The sequence below is a fragment of the Castanea sativa genome, chromosome 5 (assembly GCF_040712315.1).
Source record: "Castanea sativa cultivar Marrone di Chiusa Pesio chromosome 5, ASM4071231v1".
Classification (NCBI taxonomy): Eukaryota; Viridiplantae; Streptophyta; class Magnoliopsida; order Fagales; family Fagaceae; genus Castanea; species Castanea sativa.
In genome coordinates, this window is record NC_134017.1 from 31,218,547 (window position 1) to 31,239,439 (window position 20,893).

General features: G+C 35.4%; 1 protein-coding gene across 1 annotated transcript; it reads left to right on the top strand.

Moving 5' to 3' along the window:
* The first annotated feature begins 140 nt into the window (after positions 1 to 140).
* On the top strand, positions 141 to 19,107 carry LOC142636395 (nuclear pore complex protein NUP96). Its single transcript, XM_075810604.1, has 6 exons — positions 141 to 332; positions 954 to 3,574; positions 3,925 to 4,048; positions 5,958 to 6,106; positions 13,882 to 13,979; positions 18,757 to 19,107. The coding sequence occupies exons 1-6, from the start codon at positions 302 to 304 to the stop codon at positions 18,950 to 18,952; spliced, it is 3,219 nt and encodes a 1,072-aa protein (XP_075666719.1). The 5' UTR covers positions 141 to 301; the 3' UTR covers positions 18,953 to 19,107.
* The last annotated feature ends 1,786 nt before the right edge of the window (positions 19,108 to 20,893 follow it).

Below are 20,893 nucleotides of genomic sequence, written 5' to 3' on the forward strand. Positions count from 1 at the left end.
ATGTGTTAAAATATAAATAATATTTAAAAAACAGCCCATAAATGTGTGTGTTTTTTTTAAACATAAGAACCAAAATGAAAAAAACCCCAAAATAAAAGAATAAAAAAATATAAGACGTATTATGTTAGTCCTACTGTATTATGTGAAAAGAAGCATTTCCCTCCTACGTACGAAACGATACGAAGCAGGCGGAACCGCCGTTATAGTGTGACCAACGTGAAGACCGGAAGTACCGGTGGATGGTCCTGTCCTATACAAAACCCTAAACCCCTGTCTCTCTTTCACTCTCTTGCACTCCACTATGGCATCTCCTTCTCTAATCCCGGTTTCCGGTAATGCCCCCCTCTCTCTTTCTCATCGCTACTTTCAACTTTTCCATTGATTCTGTTTGATTACTCAGAAAATGTAGAAAAAGAAAAAAAAAATCAGATTAGAAATTTAGCTTTCTTCATTATTTGGTACCTGAGAATGTAAATGCAACTAGCTGACTTTGTCTAGTCTCAAGTCTACCTTTTTTTTTTTTTTTGTCAATTTCTTTATTCTCTGTTTGGTTGCCGAGAAAATGCAGCTACAAGAAAAGCAAAAATGAAAAACACCGCATGCGGAGTTTCATTCCTGAATTTTCTTGTCAATCAAACGGAGATTCAGGGTTTGGTAATTTCGGGGTTAGCCACTCTATATGGTTTGTTAATTTCTAGGGTTTGTTGCTTCATGCTTGCATATTCATAGAATGTTTATTCAACACAGACAATGATTTTTATTTTTATTTTTTAAACTTTCTCTTCTCCAAATGTAAGTAATTTTTTTTGGATTATTGTAAATGTTCCAATATGAATTCAATTAGACAATTTCTTTTTGTTTAAGAATATGATTTGTTATTTTTTTTATGCAAATTAGTGTAGTACAAGTTACAAATGAACTAATGTATTTTTTTTTTTTTAATAATGTATTAGGGGTTTCTAGTGAACATCATGGTACAAGCAAAAACATGTCATTTAGTAATTCCTGTGGCATGGACTTTAATGTGGGAATGAGTTCAGAAGTTGTATCTCAGTGCAAGAAAAGAAGGATATCTCAAAACAATGATTTTTTGTTGTGTGAGGTTTCTAGAGATATTGAAGCTATGTTACCTACTTTGAGGTCAGCTGATTATTATATGAAGCCCTGCTTGAAGGAGTTGGCTACTCGGGAGCTTATGGACCCTGGTTATTGTAGCCGTGTTCTGGATTTCACAATTGGGAGGGTTGGTTATGGATCGGTCAAATATCTTGGGGAGACTGATATACGACAGTTAGAATTAGATGAAATTGTGAAGTTCTGTAGGCATGAGGTAGTTGTGTATGAAGATGAAAATACCAAGCCTGTGGTTGGACAGGGGCTTAACAAGGCTGCTGAGGTGACTTTGGTGCTTCAAGTAAGATCACTGGATTTGGAGAAGGGGAAACTAAAGATGATTGTGGATAAGTTAAGAATGAGTGTGGAGAGACAAGGGGCTCGCTTCATTTCGTTTGACCCAGCAGGTGGTGAATGGAAATTCTCAGTTCAACATTTTAGCAGATTTGGATTGAGTGATGATGAAGAAGAAGATATTGTAATGGATGATGCTACTGTAGTTCAAAATCCTGTTGGGAAGAATGGTGGTGAGATTTATGATCTTGATGATGAAACCCAGGTAGACACCACTGGTGTTTTGCTTTCTCACTCTCTTCCTGCTCATCTTGGGCTTGATCCTGTCAGGATGAGAGAAATGAAAATGTTGATGTTTCCTGATGAGGAAGGGGAGGCAGAGGATTTTGGTGATGAAATACCTACACGTAAGAAGCCATCCTTTGGTAAAGAATACATAAGACCTCCTTTACACAGTTCTGCTCAGAGGATGAGCCATAGATCTAGTCCTCTAGTTGCTCGAAAAACCCCGTTAGCATTGCTCGAGTACAACCATGGTAGTTCTGACTCAAACTCTCCTGGGGCCATTCTGATGGCTCAACAAAATAAGGGTCTCTCACTGAACCCAATGAAACCTGAAGGTTCAGGTTTTAAGCTGGACTTCAAGCAAGAAACACCAGTAACTGGAAGCCATTCTTGCAACATAGTTGATGCAGGATTGTTCCTGGGTAGGTCATTTCGAGTTGGGTGGGGCCCAAATGGGGTCCTTGTTCACACTGGTGTACCAGTAGCCAGTAACAATTCTCAGAGGGTGTTATCCTCTGTAATCAATTTAGAGAAGGTTGCTATTGATAAAGTTGTTAGAGATGAAAATAATAAAGTCAGAGAGGAACTTGTTGACTTGGCTTTTGATTCTCCATTAAATCTCCACAAGGAGATAAATCATGTAACAGAAGAAGTTGAAGTTGGGTCCTTCAAGCTGAGGCTTCAAAAACTTGTCTCAGATCGCATCATGCTTTCAGAGATTTGCAGGAGTTATGGAGATATTGTTGAGAGGAGGTTGGAGGTTCCTGGGCTATCTTCCTCTACCCGTGTAGTTTTGTCTCACCAAGTAATGGTATGGGAATTGATAAAAGTTCTTTTTTCTGATAGGGAAAGTAGTGCACAATTGAAGTCCTTGGGTGTTGACAATGAGGAAGACATGATGCAGGATATAAAGGAAGCTTCTTCGGAAGTTGACCCAGAAGCACTCCCTCTTATTCGAAGAGCAGAGTTCAGCTTATGGTTGCAAGAAAGTGTTTGTCCTCGTGTACAAGATACAATAAGCTCAGTGAATGAATCAAATTATTTAGAACATATATTCATACTCTTGACTGGGCGGCAGCTTGATGCAGCCGTGGAGCTGGCTGCTTCTAGAGGAGATGTGAGATTGGCTTGTTTATTAAGTCAGGCTGGCGGGTCCATGGTGAATCGTGCTGATGTTGCACAGCAGCTTGATCTTTGGAAAATCAATAGGCTGGATTTCAGTTTCATTGAGAAGGACCGGTTAAGGCTTTATGAATTGCTCGCTGGTAATATTCATGGTGCATTGCATGGTGGGAAAGTTGACTGGAAGAGGTTTCTAGGTTTATTGATGTGGTATCAACTACCACCTGACACTTCCTTGCCCATTGTTTTTCACAGTTATCAACATCTTGTTGATATTGGAAAGGCTACTTATCCTGTTCCAGTATACATTGATGAAGGACCAGTAGAAGAGGCTGTTAAATGGAGTACAAAAGAATGTTTTGACTTCTCATATTATCTTATGCTGCTTCATGCCAGTGAAGAGGGAGAGTTTAGCTTCTTAAAGGCAATGTTCAGTGCCTTATCTTCAACACATGATCCTCTTGATTACCATATGATCTGGCATCAGCGTGCAGTGTTGGAAGCAATTGGTGCTATCACTACTAATGATCTTCATGTTCTTGACATGGGACTTGTCTCGCAGCTGTTGTGTGTGGGGAAATGCCACTGGGCCATTTATGTGATTCTTCATATGCCCTACCGTGAAGATTTCCCATATCTGCATGCTGATCTTATTCGGGAAATACTGTTCCAGTACTGTGAATCATGGAGTTCAGAAGAATCGCAACGCCAGTTTATTGAGAATTTGGGTGTACCAGCTGCGTGGCTTCATGAGGCTATGGTATGTCAATATTTCTTTTATTTAGTGAACCCTATATATCTCAAAGCCTTTTATGCTGCTCTCTATTTGATTTGGTGTAACTATTTCTCATGTCACCGATACTGCAAATTTGGTGACTTATTGATGATTTTTTGCACCTAGCTTTGAAACCGTTATCTAGCTGATTGTGGCACTTGAGACTACCATTAATTTTAATTTTCCTGGGTAATGTTTGTAAAAAGTATGTTGTCCTGGACTAATACACAAATAAAGTGTAGTTTCTTCCATTAGAGTAGTCTTGGATACTAAACAGATTTCTGATTTTTTGTTGAGTATCTCTGGTTGAATTATATTATTCCTGACCAATGCAGGCAGTTTACTTCAACTACTATGGGGACTTCTCAAAGGCCCTTGAACATTTTCTTCAATGTGCACATTGGCAAAAAGCTCATTCTATTTTCATAGTGTCGGTTGCTCATAAATTGTTCTTGTCAGGTAAAATCTCTCAGGTTGCTTGCTTAAGTGATACTTATGCACTATATGAGTACCATTATCACATATCTGTACAAGTTTCTGGGATCTCTATGAAGGCAATAAATCATTTTGAGAATTTTATTTTTGATGCCCATTCATTGTTTTGCAAAAATAATTAATACTATAATGTGTATAGTTCAAGTGACCGTGGCATTTTTTTTGGATAGATAATTAGAGAAATATTATTAATGAAAATAGTAAGGAAAAATACAAGTTGTTCATGATGATGAACAATAGGAAAAGGATAAAACAAACAACCAAAAAGAGGGAAATCAGGAAACCCCAATAACAAGACCATTCAAAAAGACTGCGCTGGCATAAAACCTTTGACTCTTCCAATGTCTTTCAGTGTCCTCAAAGGAACGGCGATTTCATTCCAGCCAAGCAATCCACATCAAATATCCTAGAATCAAATTCCAAATATTCGAAGTATGATTCCCAAGCCATTGATGCCAGTAAAATAATTGAAACAGAGACAATGTTTTTCTTAGTTATTCACATAATTAGATTGTGAGGTTACACTAACAAGTGTATTTGGCATGGCCCCATTGCAATATGGCCTGATATATCACTCAACGGTGCATTGTTGTGCAACTTTTAAGTAAAAACAAGTGTAGTCTTTAATTATTCTTTGAGGGATATGTTGTGTTTTTGATCATTATTTGAATTGATATCTGATTTTGAGAAATTTTTGATGTATGTTTTTGAACTTCGAAATATTGATATCTGTTTAGTGTTCCATTTTAGGTTCGATGAGTATCTTATACTTTTGTGATACCATTGATGAACTTGAATTCTTGAGATATATAAAATGGTATTATAAGCTTAATTTAGAACGTCGTCATTTCTGTCTTTAAATGTCTTGTTGGCAGTCATTAAAATGATTTCCTGGAATGTACCTACAAATGAACTGATGTAGAATGAGATCATGAAAATTATACTTAGTTGGCTAACTTCTCATTGATTTTAGCCTGCAGTTTGTGTTTTCTGGTTCTCTGAGCCTAGTCCAAGGATTCATTTATCCTGCAATGTCCCTTCCTTTTACTGAGTTTTTTAGTTTTACTAATTTCTTTTTTTATAATTTTCTTCTCAAGTACTATTTAGGCATTACCTTGTAATGTTTTATGCTTTCAGATTTTCTTTTAACTTTTCAGATTTTCTTCAGATTTTTTTTTTGTTGAAAATCTGTGGATATTCTGGAATTTTTGAAGTTGGTTATGCATTAGCTGCTCTATGGTTTTAACTTCTCAACTTTACAGGCTTCCAACCTGCAGTTGGAACTTTAATTTATATATGTATTTTCCAATGGGCTTTAGACCAAATTGCACCTTTATCCATACAACAGAATTGAAGTGTTAGATCACATGGTCATTCTTGTATGGCTATGTGAGTTGTATTTACCTCTCAAAAGAATGTTGATCTCTTATAAATCTTTTGTGAAAAGAAAAGTAACTTTTAATTTTGTGAATTTAGAGGGAGTTGATGGGCATAAATAACTAAAGCTATCCCCCCCCCCCCCCCCCTCCTTTTTAAGGCCTGAATGAAAATTCATGGATTTTAACCAGCTGCCTGGGGAAATGTTTTTGGATATCCATGCCAAATGGGATCTTTTTGCATTTTTAACAATAATTCAATTCCAAATGCTGTTTTAGATACCGCCAAAAAAGGTCCTGCCAGGTATTCATATGGTTAATAGCATGTCTTTTTGAGTTTTTCATGTGGAATGAATTCAGAGCTATTCTGGAGTCACAAACTTGTTCTTCTACTAAGGAAACCACAAATATTTATTCAGCAATGTTAGTGGGTAATCGTTTTCTCCATTCTCATGCAAATTCTTTTCACTTTTGAGCTTTTTTTTCTCGTGTTGCAGCCAAACACTCGGAGATATGGAGGCTTGCTACATCCATGGAGGACCACAAGTCAGAAATTGAAAATTGGGACTTGGGAGCTGGAATTTATATTTCATTCTATCTATTGAGAAGTTCATTGCAGGAAGATAATGTTTCCATGAGTGAACTGGTATGAAAGCTTATCCTAAATATTGGAGTTTTGATTTCAATATGCGGTATATCTTGCCTCTCTACATTGTTATCTATGTTATTGTCATTTGAACTATTTTTTTTTTGATAGGTAAGATAGTTCTATATTAAAATACTAACCAATGAAACTCTGTAGCTGAGCACATCCTTTACATATAAAGATATTTCCTTGGATGGTTTCAATCAGTTTTAATCAGCTGTTTAATAACTATGCTGTCATTCTGTTTGATATTCTATTCAAATCCTGATGGCAGGATGAGTCTCTTCTAGTGGGCAATGAGTGGGCAATGATATTAAAATGACTTCTGCGCTGCCTCCCCCACCCCACCCCCCTCTCCCATCCCACCCATTCCTCCACCCCCAATTGACATCAACCTTCCCATCTTCTCTTATTCCTCCCACCTCTCCTTTCTGTTTCCCACCACAGTTTCCATCACCCTTTAGTTTTCTCCCTTATCCCCAATTTCCCCCCCTCCTTCTCTTTCCCACCACCTTAGTTGCCTAATATTCCACAACATCCCCTTGTACCCAAAGCTCTTTCTCCACCCGCTGCCCCACTTTATCCTCCAAACCACCCTCCCTAACTATTTCACCTTCTACCTCAAATCATGGGGGCAGCAAAGCTTCTGTTTGCATTGATGCAAAACTGTTTTCGTTTTCTTTTGACGGTGGGCGGTCTGACTCATATGCTATCCATGAGAGTCGTCGGAATGTTGAGTTCTATTTGGGTAGGATGCAAAGGCATGAAATGGATTCTTTCTTGCTTTGCCGATATACGTAATTGGGTTCCAGGAAGGATTTCTTCTGTAAGAGATTCCGGGAAAATAATAAGCTGCTAGAATTTATTGGTAGATCAAATAAGGCTGGTCTTTTTGTGGTTATAACAATGTTCTATGGTTGAGCTAGGTGAGGTTGTATTATGATCCCAGAAAGCATCAATCGTTCTGGGTGGTCTTTGTTTCAGAAAGAATTGGGTGTTTTCCTTACCGGTGAGAAGCCAAGGCGGGGAGGGGTGACTCTAGTTATTCCTGGCAGTGCTGGTTCGTCAGATGGAGGTGGCTGGAATGGGCAAAAGATGCATAATAATGTGAATCAGTGGAATTCAAGGATTTTGAAAAGTTGGGAGTTAATTTGGAAAGGAACGTGATCCTAGGAGATTTTGCCGTTAATACTTCTATTATAAATGGTAGACTCATACGTGCATTTAGTTTTAAGCTAGGTTGCATCGACACGCTATTTTTGTTGGACACCGATACCGGTAAGACTTGCTGGACTCCGATGTCCGAGCGGTGTCTTTTTTTTTTCCCGCTTCTTTGACACGGCGTGGACACGGTGGACACGCAGCAAGGAAGTTAATACCGTGCCGTACCGGTGAATATTGGCCATTTTGGGTAGAAAGTAAAAATCGACCGGTACAAAAAGCTTCTTAAAAAAAAAACACACAAAACAAAACATAAAAGTACCAGATGGCTCATGTTGCCTTCAGGCTTAGCACCACTTTGTTGGTCGATGTTAACATTTAGCTAGTTATCCCTTCGTCTTCCTCCTTCAGTTTCATCTGTTCACTTCCCTTCTTTTTTTTTCTTTTTCTTTTTTCTCTTCTTCTTATCTGTTGTTTAGACTACAACTGCACCCCCTTTGGTCCTTTTGTTTTGTGTGGTTCTTGTAGTCTTATTTTGTGTGTACTGACACCACACGTGTAGGCATTGATATTTGAAACAAGTTTGAAATTTCAATTACATCTTTTATTTCAAATTTTCAACTATTGTCACTCACTAGTTTTATATTTTTATTAATTAATAGGCTGATATGTGAGCTAGAGATAAACAATAAGTGAAATATTATATGCTTATAAATTTAAATTTAAGTGCTCATAATAAATTATTATTATGTGAACTTTAACTACTAAACATATAAATATAAATAAAAAATAAGTGTGTGTATATATATATATATATATATATAATTAGTGATAATCCCGAAACGGTATACCGGTATTAAATGGTACCGAAATATTTCATTTATCTGGTCAAAACGAAACAGCCTCCGGTATGGTATTGACTCCCTTGCATGCCAACAATGAAAAAAAAAAAAAAATTCACAGATTTTGAACTTCTTGTTCTATGGTAATCTTGAAAGTTTAAAGCTTGTTTTCCTTTTATGTTTTTAGTTTGATGTTGAATGTAGCCTATTTAAACTTTTGGTTTGTACTCTAAACATTTTATGTGTATTATTGTACTACTTTGGGTGTTAGTTTATTTATTTGTAGTTCTTACATAATTTAAATTTTAGACATAAACGTATTTTATGTCTAAAAATATTAAAAAATATGCTTAAATATAAAATTTAATTAATTATTTAATTGTTGTACCCACGCTATGTCATACCTTTATTTTTCAAAAATTGCCGTGTCTCCATATCCGTACCTGTGTCGTATTTGTACCCATGTCCATGTCGGTGCAACTTAGGTTTTAAGTTGACTACTGAAACTTTGGCGTTTAGAATTATTAAACCTGAGGGAGGCAAACGTTGTGTTTCTTGGATGGGGCCTAATGACCTTGGGCTTAATAAGGAAGGTGGGCGTGGGGCTTGCATTGTTCTTAATGAATCTCAAAGGCCCAATGGGGCTTCTGATGTTTCTTGGATGTGGCCTAATAACCGTGGACTTAATAAGGAAGTTGGGCCTGCTTCTGATTGTGTAATTGGGAAAGCCCATTTCCCAATCTCTGGGGACCCTAAGGGCAAAGGCCTTTCAGCCTCATGTCCATCTGATGTTTCTCTGGGGTTTCAATAGTTTGATTCGAGATACAGATTGGTGGGCGAGAGCTCAAGGGTTGCTGGGAGGGTCGCTCTTTGGCAAATCGCTGCTGCATGTTCCGGTGCAGTGAGGAATCTGTGGATCATCTCCTTCTTCACTGTCATGTAGCACATTCTTTATGGATTTTTCTGCTTCAGGCTTTCGGTATTCAATGGGTCTTGCCTGGCTTTGTGGTGGAAGTTTTATTTTGTTGGAGTTATTGGCTTGGGAAGCATAATTTAGATATTTGGAATTTAATTCCAAGTTGTTTGATGTGGACTATTTGGACGGAACGAAACCGTCATTTTCTTGAAGATTTTGAGAAGTCTTTGGTTGAGTTAAAAGGCTTGTGTCGGCGTAGCCTTTTTGATTGCTTTCGGTGTTGGGCTTTTGTAGATTGTTCTTCTCTTCTATAGTTTTTCTCCTCTTAGTTTAGTTTCCTGATTGCTCTTCTATATGCTTTCTGTTTTGCTGTTGTTCATCCTTAAGAACACATTGTATGTTCTTTTTTATTATTTCATCAATAATAGTTCTCATATTAGCTATAAAAAAAATACTACTTTATGTAAAAAAGCACAAAGTACTCAAATAGTACAAGTAAGAAAAGAAAAGAACTGAAAATTAATTACAAGAGAGAAGATAACTAATGGACAGAGGAAGAGAAGCACTGAGTCCCCAAGCCTGAGACCAATCAAACAAATAACCATTAAAAGAAGCAGGCAATTGGTCTCCTAAACTATCAACATCCTCAAACATACATCTATTACGCTCCCTCCATATACACCACATTAGGCACAATGGTACTAGATTCCAAATGTCTAACGAGTACTTCCCTAACCAATTCCTCCAACTAGAAAGAAGATCTAGTATCATTCTTGGTAGGACCCAAAACACCACAACCGATAGCCTTCTCACAATGCAGCCATAAATGATCCACTGTCTCCCACAAAAACAATATGTAAAGCACTAGTCAACAAAAGTGAATCATTTTCTTCTCAAATTGTCACCTGTGAATATCTTTCCCTAAGCCAAAAAAAGAAATTAGTCAAGGTGCCTTAAATCCTCAAATACCTTTCCTGGTATTTCCAAGGAGGAACCTCATAATGCATTATAATGCAAGCGGATGTCAAAGTACCCATTCTTCATCAAATTTTTTTTTTGGTTAGGTAATAGAATCTTTATTGAATAAAAGTACATCATGTTCACGATGGTGAACAAATTTTACTTGAAACAAATACACTACGTAAAACCCCAAATCCGAGACTACTCAAACAAGTTCCCAATTAGCAAAGACTTCAAAAGTTCAACAAATCTTTCAATATCTTCAAATGTGCGGGTATTTCGTTCCCTCCAAATCAACAACATCAAACATTCTTTTTCAACTTCTATATCACTCGGTCCCCATTTTCAGTTGAAAGGGTATTGGAATCCAAAATATGTAAGAAATCCACCATTGGACCCAACTTCCAATCATTCAGGCGAATTGCACATCCCAACCACCAATCACTCGGGTGATCTGCACATCCCACCTCCTCTCCCCCACCCCTGCCTCAGCAAGGAAAACTCTACAGAGGCCTGTCTATTAATGACAATCTTTTATGGGGTGGTCTAGGGGATGAACCTAAATTCCACTTGGTTAAATGGGATATTGTTTGTACTCCTCTTTCTTCAGGTGGCTTAGGGATAAGGAAAGTAAAACCTTTTAGAAAGGCTTTGCTTGGGAAGTGGCTATGGATATTTGGGCTTGAAAGGGATGCCCTTTGGAGGCAAGTGATAGAGGTCAAATATGGATGTGTATGGGGCGGCTGGTGTTCCGGTCTCGTTTTTGGTTTATATGGTGGTTTGTGGAAAAATATTAGTCAGGGATGGCCTTTTTTTTTTTCTTGTTATATTTTGTATGATATTAGTGATGGGTAGATGGTGAAGTTTTGGCAAGACCGTTGGTGTGGGGAGACACCTCTTGTTGTCCACTTTCCTGAATTGTTTAGATTTTGCCAAGATAATGAGGTAAGTGTGGCTGAGGTTACGAAGTTTACGAATGGGAGCCATTTTTTGGAATGTAAGTTTCTTTAGGGGTTTTTATGTTTAGGAATTGGAGGTTGTGTCGAGCTTCATGGATACTATATATGGCTCATCAGTAAGGGGGTTTGGGAGGGTAAAATGAGCTGGAAACCAAATAGAAATAAGGGATTCATGGTGAATAATTATTACAGTTTTCTAGTGGGCTTTAATGATTGGTACTACGGATTTGTGGTCTATGGTTTTGGGTTTATTTAGAGTAAGTTGGGTTATGACAAAGTCAATTGTGGGGCTCTTTGCTTGTTGGCTAGGCCGGTTTGGTCATCATCGAAATGGTCATATATGGATAATTGTTCTCTATTGTTTAATGTGGTGTCTTTGGAGGGAAAGAAATAGTAGATGATTTGAAGATTCTGAGTGATCCATACCAAACCTTAATTTATTTTTTAAGAACTTTTTTGGATTGGTTATCTGCCTTGTGAAACCAATCATTCTCTTCTATCTTTTATTTTCTTGATTGTTTTAATTTTTGTATATAGCCCCTGTACACTCCTTGTGTACTAGGGTGTCCCTTTTTTATATCAATCAATCTTATTACTTATATAAAAAAAAGGGAAAGTCAATTGAAGAGGTTGATCCCCACACCAACAATCATGCCAGAATCTCACTTTATTTCCCACCCCAATCTCAATCCGAGTATTTTGGCTGAATGCCTTGTAATCCACTCAAATACCTCTCCACAAACCACAACCATGTACATCCCTACCCAACTTAGAAGCCATCCTCCCCCACTCTTCCCCAAACTTCATAGCTACCACCCTCCTCCAAAGCCACGCCTCCTCAACCCCAAAATGCCATAGCCATTTTTTCAATAAGGCTTTTTATTGAAGGTAGTTAGTTTCCTTATCCCTAATCCACCGTTGGCCATAGTTGACACACTTTATCCCATGAAGCTTAGACTCACCCCCCTAACCTCCCCGAAGAATCTCCCTTTGCATCTTCTCAATCTTGTTAGTCTCACTGGTAGGAATATTGAGAAGTGATAAATAATAGGTAGGGAGACTTGATAATGTATTTTTAAGTTGCATCAATCTACCACCTTTTGACTAATACAACTTCTTCCATCCTGCCAGTCTGTTATATCGACGAGGTATCGACACAATCTTCTCTCGAATTTCTCCAAGATAGGATTCCAAATATAAATGGACTTATGAGAAGCCCCCAAAGGCATGCCAAGGTAAGACATAGGCAAAGTCTCAAACCTACACCCCAAAATCCTTGCCAAAGCATGCACATTATCAAACTCCCCTATTGTAACCATCTCGCTCTTACATGCATTAACCTTCAAGCTTGTTACTGCTTGAAAACATAGTAGCAACATCCATATATGAGGAGGATCTGTTCTGCATGTGCATCACTGAAAAGAATTGTATCATCTGCAAACAAGAGGTGAAATACATACCCAATCACCCCGCCTACCATCAGCCTTGAAACCACTTATTAAACCCGTCCACTCTCTTCAACATCCTACTAAATACCACCATCATAATTAAAACAACATAGGAGATAACAAATCCGCTTACTTATCAACAAAAAAGGAGATAATAGATCCTTTTATCTCAGTTCCCTTGAACTTCCAAAAAAATCAGCTGGAGATCCATTTACCGAAACAGAAAACTGAACTGTGGATGTACAAGTGCAAATCCAGTTACACCATCTCTCCCCAAAGACCATCCTCCTCAACAAATCTAGGAGTGCCTCCCAATTCACATGAATGTAAGCTTTTTCAATGTCTAGCTAAAAATAACCACCCGGATTTTTACTCTTCACTTGACTATCCATAAATTCATTGCCAATACCTTAACCAAAATTTTTATACACTCCTTACCAAAATTGTTCCATTTGAACTAAATTATGGGACCAAAGCTTACTTCAAGTGTGAGATTATTCAATAAAAAAAAAATAAAGTGTGTGATTATTATTGTAAATCAGTTTGAATCTTAAACAGTTGTCTTGAGCTCAACCTGGGCCTATGCTGATGAATGGGCCTTTCTCAAATAGGGTTACTGAGTCTAAGAAAAGGTGTTTTCATGCATGTGGTCCAACGTAGGTATTGTCATAAATGCCTGATGATATTTGGGACACATGACTTGTACTAGTGGACCAGGCACTCATCAACTTTGTTACTCTTCTTGTTGGGCTGGAACTAGAAATTATTCTAAAAGGGCAAACAGCTGTGGCACTGGCCTGGTCGCTAATAGGCTAATACAAACAATATCAGTGATAGCTAGGAATAGCTTAAAGCCAATTACCACACGCATATATATAGAAATGTTTAATGTTAATGTAGTAAAATTCATCCACGCTTATCATGCTCTAATTTGCATCAGGGATTCAAGAGCATGCTAACATGCTAATACTAAGCCGGTGCCTGATATTAACACTAACCAACTAAAAGGAGTATATTTATTTTTTTCTTTTCTCTTATCTTTTGCTCTAACATATGTTGCATTAATGTGCTATTTGAGATTTTATTAGTCTTGCCTGAACTAACATGTTAACACAGCATGCTTCAATCCTCTTTTATTATGCAATAGAATCTTTTCTACTATGCAATAGAATGATAAAGGCTTGAGAATGATGATTATACTAATCTTTGGTAGCTTTGATGATGTATGGATTTATGCAAACTAGGGTGGAAGCTAAATTTTATATAAAGACATGGTCAATGCTAATATGGTAAAATTCATGCAGTGGAATGATAAAATCTTGAGAATGATGATTATACTATTCTTTAGTGGCTTTTATGATGGATGGATTTATACAAAGTAGAGTGGAAGCTAAAGTTATATGCCCAAATTTATGGAATATACTCAAAAAGGCATTGTAAATAACTTTTCTCTGTAATGAGTGCTTAGGAAAATGTATGTTTTCTGTAGGATTCTATTGAGAGCAAAAATGCTGCTTGTAGAGACTTTCTTGGTCGGTTAAATGAATCTTTGGCAGTTTTGGGTGGCAAATTACAAGTTGATGCAAGGTATGAATGTCAATCCCTTTTCTCTGTGTTTGTAACCATGATAACATGCATGTTGAAGCTGTTTCTTCTGATGAGATGCTTCTTTCAGTCGGTGGCCTTTTTTATTTTTGACAATTACTACAATTTTATTGAAGTGAGGAGATATATTTTACATAGGATGTGTGGGAAACACTCCTGTAAAGAATACAATTGAATAGAGATGGGAGTCTATGAGGTCTACCATAGAACTTATATAGGAACCACGAAGGATCCTAGCCTGTTATTGTTTTACTACAGCCCTGAACTCTATAATATGATCAACTATGCAGTGCAGCCTGCACGAGTACGTCTGTGTGGGTGTGAGTTGCATCATTATTTCATATTCCTGTCATCTGCTATTCTGGTTAATCACAAAATTGTCTTGCATCCCGCTAGCTTACAATTGAAGCAGCATATGTTTCATATCTGGACATTTTATCCTTGCCCCATTTTGTCAAATGTTCTGCCTTCAAAAACCTGACCAATATTTGGTGGTGCTGCAGACTTGATCAATTTTTCTTTGCCCTTCCTACCTATTCTTAACCATCATTGATTTTATGCATTCAAAATATAGGATTTCATTTGTTAATTAGGTAGATGGCCATGTGGAAAAAGGAGCTAATGAGGTTGCATGTAGATGGTCAATCCCTTAAGGTCTATGTCTTTTCCAGGCTTTTTATTTACTTTTTACCTCTCCCCCCCTCCACCCCTTTTATGGAGTTTCTATTTGCCACTTTTTTTTTTTTGGCTGGGGTACCCAGGAAAGAGAGCTTTTGAAGGCCTTTCAACAAAAGATCAGTTATTAGTCATTGTGATATATGATGTTTTACTATTTTCACTTGAGTATTTTCATACTGGCAAAAGTTTCCTACAATTTTTACTTCCCAATCAACATAAAGACAAGGCGTTTACTCTGGTCTTGCATAAAACATTGAATGTGCAAGACTGTTGGTTCTTGCTTGGCTTATATGTATGTCTTATACAAAGTGAATTTGACAAAAGGCTCAACTTTAACCATCTATGATGACAGAATTGTTTTTTTAAATGTCATTTTATGTGAAGCTCCTACTTAACTGTTTCCCAAACTTAAAACTTTACATGATTTAGGAGAGCAGTTTCATATCCATAACCAATAAATTGTTTAAAATATTACCCTCTTGCGGCTTCTCCTTCAAAATCTTACAAGTTTAATGCTTGTATTATTATTATTATTTTCTTTCAATAATTTAATAGTTAGGGGTGGGGGATTTCAACCCTAAATGTTTTTGTCAGAAATACCAGGAAGTGTCAACTAGTTAAGCTACAAAACTCTTGGCTTTATGCTTTTATTGTTCGTAATGAAAGATTCCATTTCATTAGGATCATAACTGAGTTCTAGAATCAGAAAGAGTGATAAACAAACCTGACTTAGGGTGAGTTTGGTTGGGCTTTTTGAAAAAGTGCATAATGAAAAAGTGGAGTTTTCAAAAAGTGCATAATGAAAAAGTGATTTTTCAAAAAGCTGAGTGTTTGGTAAAAACTGTTAAAAAGTGCTTTTTGAAAAAGCTGAGTGTTTGACTAGCACTTATAAAAGTTGCAGTTTGAGGGATAAATTACCAAAAAGGACGATGTATATATAAGGGAGTTTATTTCACACTTAAATTAACTACTTCATTATACTTAAATCAATTTTTCTTTTTCTAAAAAAATTATTTTTTTCTCACTAATATTAGCTAATAATAACCTACCACTTAAGATTTATTGTGAAAGTATTGTGAAAGTATTGTGAAAATATTGTGATAATTGATACTGATTTTAATTTGAACTTACTATTACAATTATTTTTTTTTCTTTCTAAATTTTTTTTCTCACCAATATTAGCTAATAATAACCTACCACTTAAGATTTATTGTGAAAGTATTGTGAAAATATTGTGATAAAAATTGATACTGATTTTAATTTTAACGTACTATTAAAATTATTGTTTTCTCTTTCTAAAAAAATGATTTTTTTCTCACCAATATTAGCTAACAATAACCTACCACTTAAGATTTATTGTGAAAGTATTGTGAAAATATTGTGATAAAAATTGATACTGATTTTAATTTTAACGTATTAAATTTTTTTTTTTCTCTTTCTAAAAAAATTATTTTTTTCTCACCAATATTAGCTAACAATAACCTACCACTTAAGATTTATTGTGAAAGTATTGTGAAAATATTGTGATAAAATTGATGCTGATTTTAATTTTAACGTACTATTAAAATTATTTTTTTCTCTTTCTAAATTTTTTTTTTCCACCAATATTAGCTAATAATAACCTACCACTTAAAATTTATTGTGAAAATATTGTAATAACAGTTCCTTTTTTTTTTTTTTTTTTCTCTCTCTATTTTTATCCTCCACACACGGCATTTCTTTTTTTTCCCTCTTTTATTCTCCTCCACACACGTACCTTACTCTTTTATTGTCCTTTCCTCCTTTTTTTTTTACTCCCTGCCATTCCTCCAAACTCCAGAGTCCAGACGTTCCAGAGCTCTCCTTCCTTTTTTTTATTTTTTACTTTCTCCTTTTTCTCTTTAGCACTTCGTCTGTAACACCCATTATTTTCTTCACCCTAATCTTCTTGATTCTTTTCCTTTTCTCTAAATTCAACCACTCATAAAGGGGATCAGATCAGATCGGGAGGATTGGATCAGAGCAGAGCAGAGCAAACGGGATCAGATTAGATCAGTAAAGGGGATGATTCGTTTCTTTTGCAACGGATTGATTTTTTTTTTTTTTTCATTAGCTGATTTGGGAATTTGTTATAGATTTTTTTGTGTTTGGATTTGAAAATTTGTTATTAAGAGGGCAGAGCATGAGAGGAATGGCGTGAAGCTTATTTTTTGATTTATCAAAGGGTAATTTTGTAACTTCACCCAGAGTCCAACGGTATGATTTCTCAATGCGGACGGGCTTTTTGAAAAAGGCTCCTCTCAGCTCCATATTCTGAACGTGCTTTTCCTTCACAAATGAAAACGCAGCTTTTTTGCAAAACGCAACTTTTAGTTTTTACCAAATGAACATTTTATAAATTTGGTTTCAAAAAGCGCGTTTCAGCTTCTAAAAGCTGAAACAAACGGGCACTTATTGGTCCATGTTTCTATAAATTCAATGCCAAAGTTTCAAAATTGCTGGTTATCCATACACATGATGAAATTTTATGCATCTCTACTCTCTTGATGACTTGTACCAATTTAGCTTTGAATTTTTTATATCAGCAAGGAGTATGATGAGAAATGAACCCAGTTGATGAAAGTTCTTGTGTGGAAGGTGGTTTCTTGCCTGGGATGCGCGGACGCGGCAAAACGGTTGCTGCACCTGCGTTTGACGCGGCGACACTCGAGTGATGCCGCTGCTTGCGCGTTGGTGCCACGTCCATTATATATATTTTCATTTCTGACTCGGCGCAAACTCGGGCCAATTTGCGCCGACTCGGTGCAAAAAACACTTAAGCACCATTCTTCACTTCGATCTTTAGCTCTTTCTCAATCTTTGTGCTCTGTCTCCCCTCTTGGCTCTCTACTCTTCGTCTCCCTTCTCTCACAGACGCACTTAGTCACAGACACACTCAAGCTCACCTCGTTCTGGTTTCCTGAAGAACAATCTCAACTCATCGTAGACAACGCAGAATTGTAGATCAGGCTTCTTCTTCTCTGTTTCCTCTTTACTCTTTTGTTCTTCATTTTTGAGTCTTCTGACTTTCATCTCCTGCTCTTAGTTTCTCTGCTTTGTTTCTCTTCTATCTTTCTTTTTAGTTTTGTGACTCAGTAGTCACGTGACAAAGCACTGGAAAGTAGCAAAGAGAGTTTGAACTTTGAAACTCTCCAACTTTTTTATTAAGTCTGACCCTTCCCCCAAATGTAAATGCTGTCTTTCACTCTTTCTTTCTTCCTTTTTTAATTTTTTAACTTGTGGTTTTTTTTTTTCCATTATCTCCGTACATACTATATTACTGTTTTAAACTTTTAATATTCTAAAAAGTGATAGTTGTTATTAACTTATTATTATAATTATAATTTAGGTAGATATTTAGGCCTAATATTGATATACTAGTTGAAACATAGACTTATAATTTTAATATTTTCAATAAATTATATAAGAAATATATGTATATGAATAAAATAAAATAAAAACCGGTAATATTGATTTTTTATTTGGTATATGTTTATATAATGTGAAAAAGTATGCTCAAGAATATATTAAAAATATAAATAAAAATATTTTTAATAATTTTTTAATCCCCGCACCCCGCTGCACCCGTATCCTACTTTTTCAAAAATTGCCGAGTCCCGCATCCGCACCCGCACCCGCACCCGCACCCACACCCAAATCCGGAAACGCACGTGCTTCATAGTTTCTTGCATATATCATGGTCAAACAATTAATTATCTTTCCTAGGAAAATCTGATCTGTAATGCATGAAGTAATTAAAACATGAAGTTGACTGTATAAACTTAAGAACCAACATATATTGTATATTAAACAAAGTTTATATTGTAATGTATACCAGTGCCGACTGGATATAAATCTGTATTGTAGTGTATGGAGAAGATAAAACCCATCATGTTAAAGTCCAAGAATCGCTCTCCAAATTTGGGAGAAAGGCTTATAATCAACTCTCTGTCCTATACCCCACAGAAGCAGGAGGCTTCTACACTTGTAGAACCTTTGTTAGTCTTCTAATGTTTAGATTTAAACTATTGAATTTGAATGCTGTTTTCCACTGTGTTAGCAGAATAGCTTATTCAAAAATGGCAGAGGAAGTATGTGGTTTGCTTCTTTCTGACATTGGAGAAGGCTCAACATGTGATGATCAGTTAAGCTGCTTTGACACTGCTTTCAGTGCTCCTATTCCCGAAGACCTACGCTCAAGTTATTTGCAGGGTGCAGTATCTGTTTTTACATGCTTTCTTTCAGAGGTGGCTACATAGGTTTTACATTTTTAATGGCATGTAAAGTATTTGTGGTTGAGGTGTGATATGAAGGTTGAGTGTTTTGTTGTTAACTGCCCTTATTGTATTCTTAAAAGAAAATTGCGCTAAGCTCTCCAACCAATATATATATATCTCTTCTTTCTCTCTCTTTTTTTATTTATTTTTATTTTTTATATGATCCCGAATTTATTGGCTATCTGCCTTTTTTGAATTGTAGGCTTGTAGTATTCTGTAGCATTGGCGGATGGACTCTGAGGTGTATCAGCTAGGGGTTTTTTTGGTATGAAAAGATGCTTTTACAAAAAATGTTCAGTTGAAAATAATTGAAATGATGATATTTATCTAGGTGGATTTCTATAATTGTCTTGGTCAAAATCCAACTAGCAATCTTTGTTGGTTCTCGAGCTTGAGGATTTGGAAATTAAGACATTTGGATTGTGATATCTTGTATAACTCGCTTGAGTGAAACTCAAACTACAAAATAAAAGTTCAGAGGTTCCTCAAAAAAAGGAAAAAGAAAAAAAAGTTCAGAGTTAAAATTGAAAAGAAACTAGTATATATAAAGTTCGTATTACGTGAGAAACAAGGAACAAACCTGAGTAACTTTAGTTAGCAAGCATACAAGAAGTGTCAAAGTTAAGATTTTATTTTCGGGAGGAGAAAATTTATGATTGGAACATACATGTGAGCAATTTAGACCATTGTAAATAATAGTAAACTATTCAAGTGAATAAATTTATGATCGAAAGATACATGTGAGTAATTTAGACCAATGTAAATAATAATAAACTATTCAAGTGAATATTAGGCGATATTTTGATGTATAAAAAAATTGATGATTACAAGTTTTATTATAAATGAATAAACTATTTTATGATTTGGTTCACATGAAAGGATCTTTAGTTCCTTGACAGATGTCAACTCCAAATCATGTAAATTATGATATTTTGATTAGTATATAGTATATACTCATATAATGATCAAATGGAAATGGTAACATTTAAAAACTATTCCAAAAAAAAAAAAAATGTATGCACTTGAAACTCAAATTTTAAGTTAAAAACAATATTAAATTAACTTAATATAAACTTTGGAGCTTATTATGTAATTATTTTTATATTTTATTACTTATATAGATATTTTAATGAAGAAAAATAAATTATTATATCATATATTAGAGTTTCATTTATATATATATATATATATATATATATACTTGGTGAAACTCTAAACAATGTTACACCACCTAATAACTTGTTATTGAATTCATATTTAGAAAATCTCATTGTTGGATTATATATACTTTATATGTTCTTAACATGCATGCCAATTGGATGTTATTTGCCATTCAAACTATAAACTCATATTTTATACATTATTTTAAACTACAAAAACTTGAATTTAAACAATTGATTGATGACATGATTATTAATATATGATTATTTTGAAAATTTTTAAGTATGGAGAATATATGAAGATAATGTAATTCAATGGTAGATTTGTCAAAATTCTCATCAAATTTAAAAATATTGGGTGGTGTAATATTGCTTAACTCAAGCTATATATATATATATATATATATATATATATATATATATATATATATATATATATACATATAGATGCATTTTCAAATTACAAAAAAAAAAAAAAACTTAATGGTGTGATGAGATTTATGTGTGCCTGGATGTGTTTATATTCATTATAATTCAGGGTTGATGCATTTTCAAAGCACAAAAAAAACTTAATGGAGTGATGAGATTTATGTGTTTCTGGATGTGTTTATATTTTATGCTACATCTCATCACACTCTAGGGATTTAGGTGATTGGAAAATATACCAATCTTGAATTATGATGAATGAAAAATTTGTTCTTTAGGAAAAAAAATTAGAAGAGCCTTTGAGCACTCGCAATGTGTGTGAAGAGGCTAGTTATAG

Coding starts and splice junctions, on each gene's coding strand:
- LOC142636395 (XM_075810604.1), top strand. CDS start 302: ATGGCATCTCCTTCTCTAATCCCGGTTTCCG. Junction 333..953: donor TTCTCTAATCCCGGTTTCCG/GTAATGCCCCCC, acceptor ATAATGTATTAG/GGGTTTCTAGTGAACATCAT. Junction 13,980..18,756: donor AAATTACAAGTTGATGCAAG/GTATGAATGTCA, acceptor CTGTGTTAGCAG/AATAGCTTATTCAAAAATGG.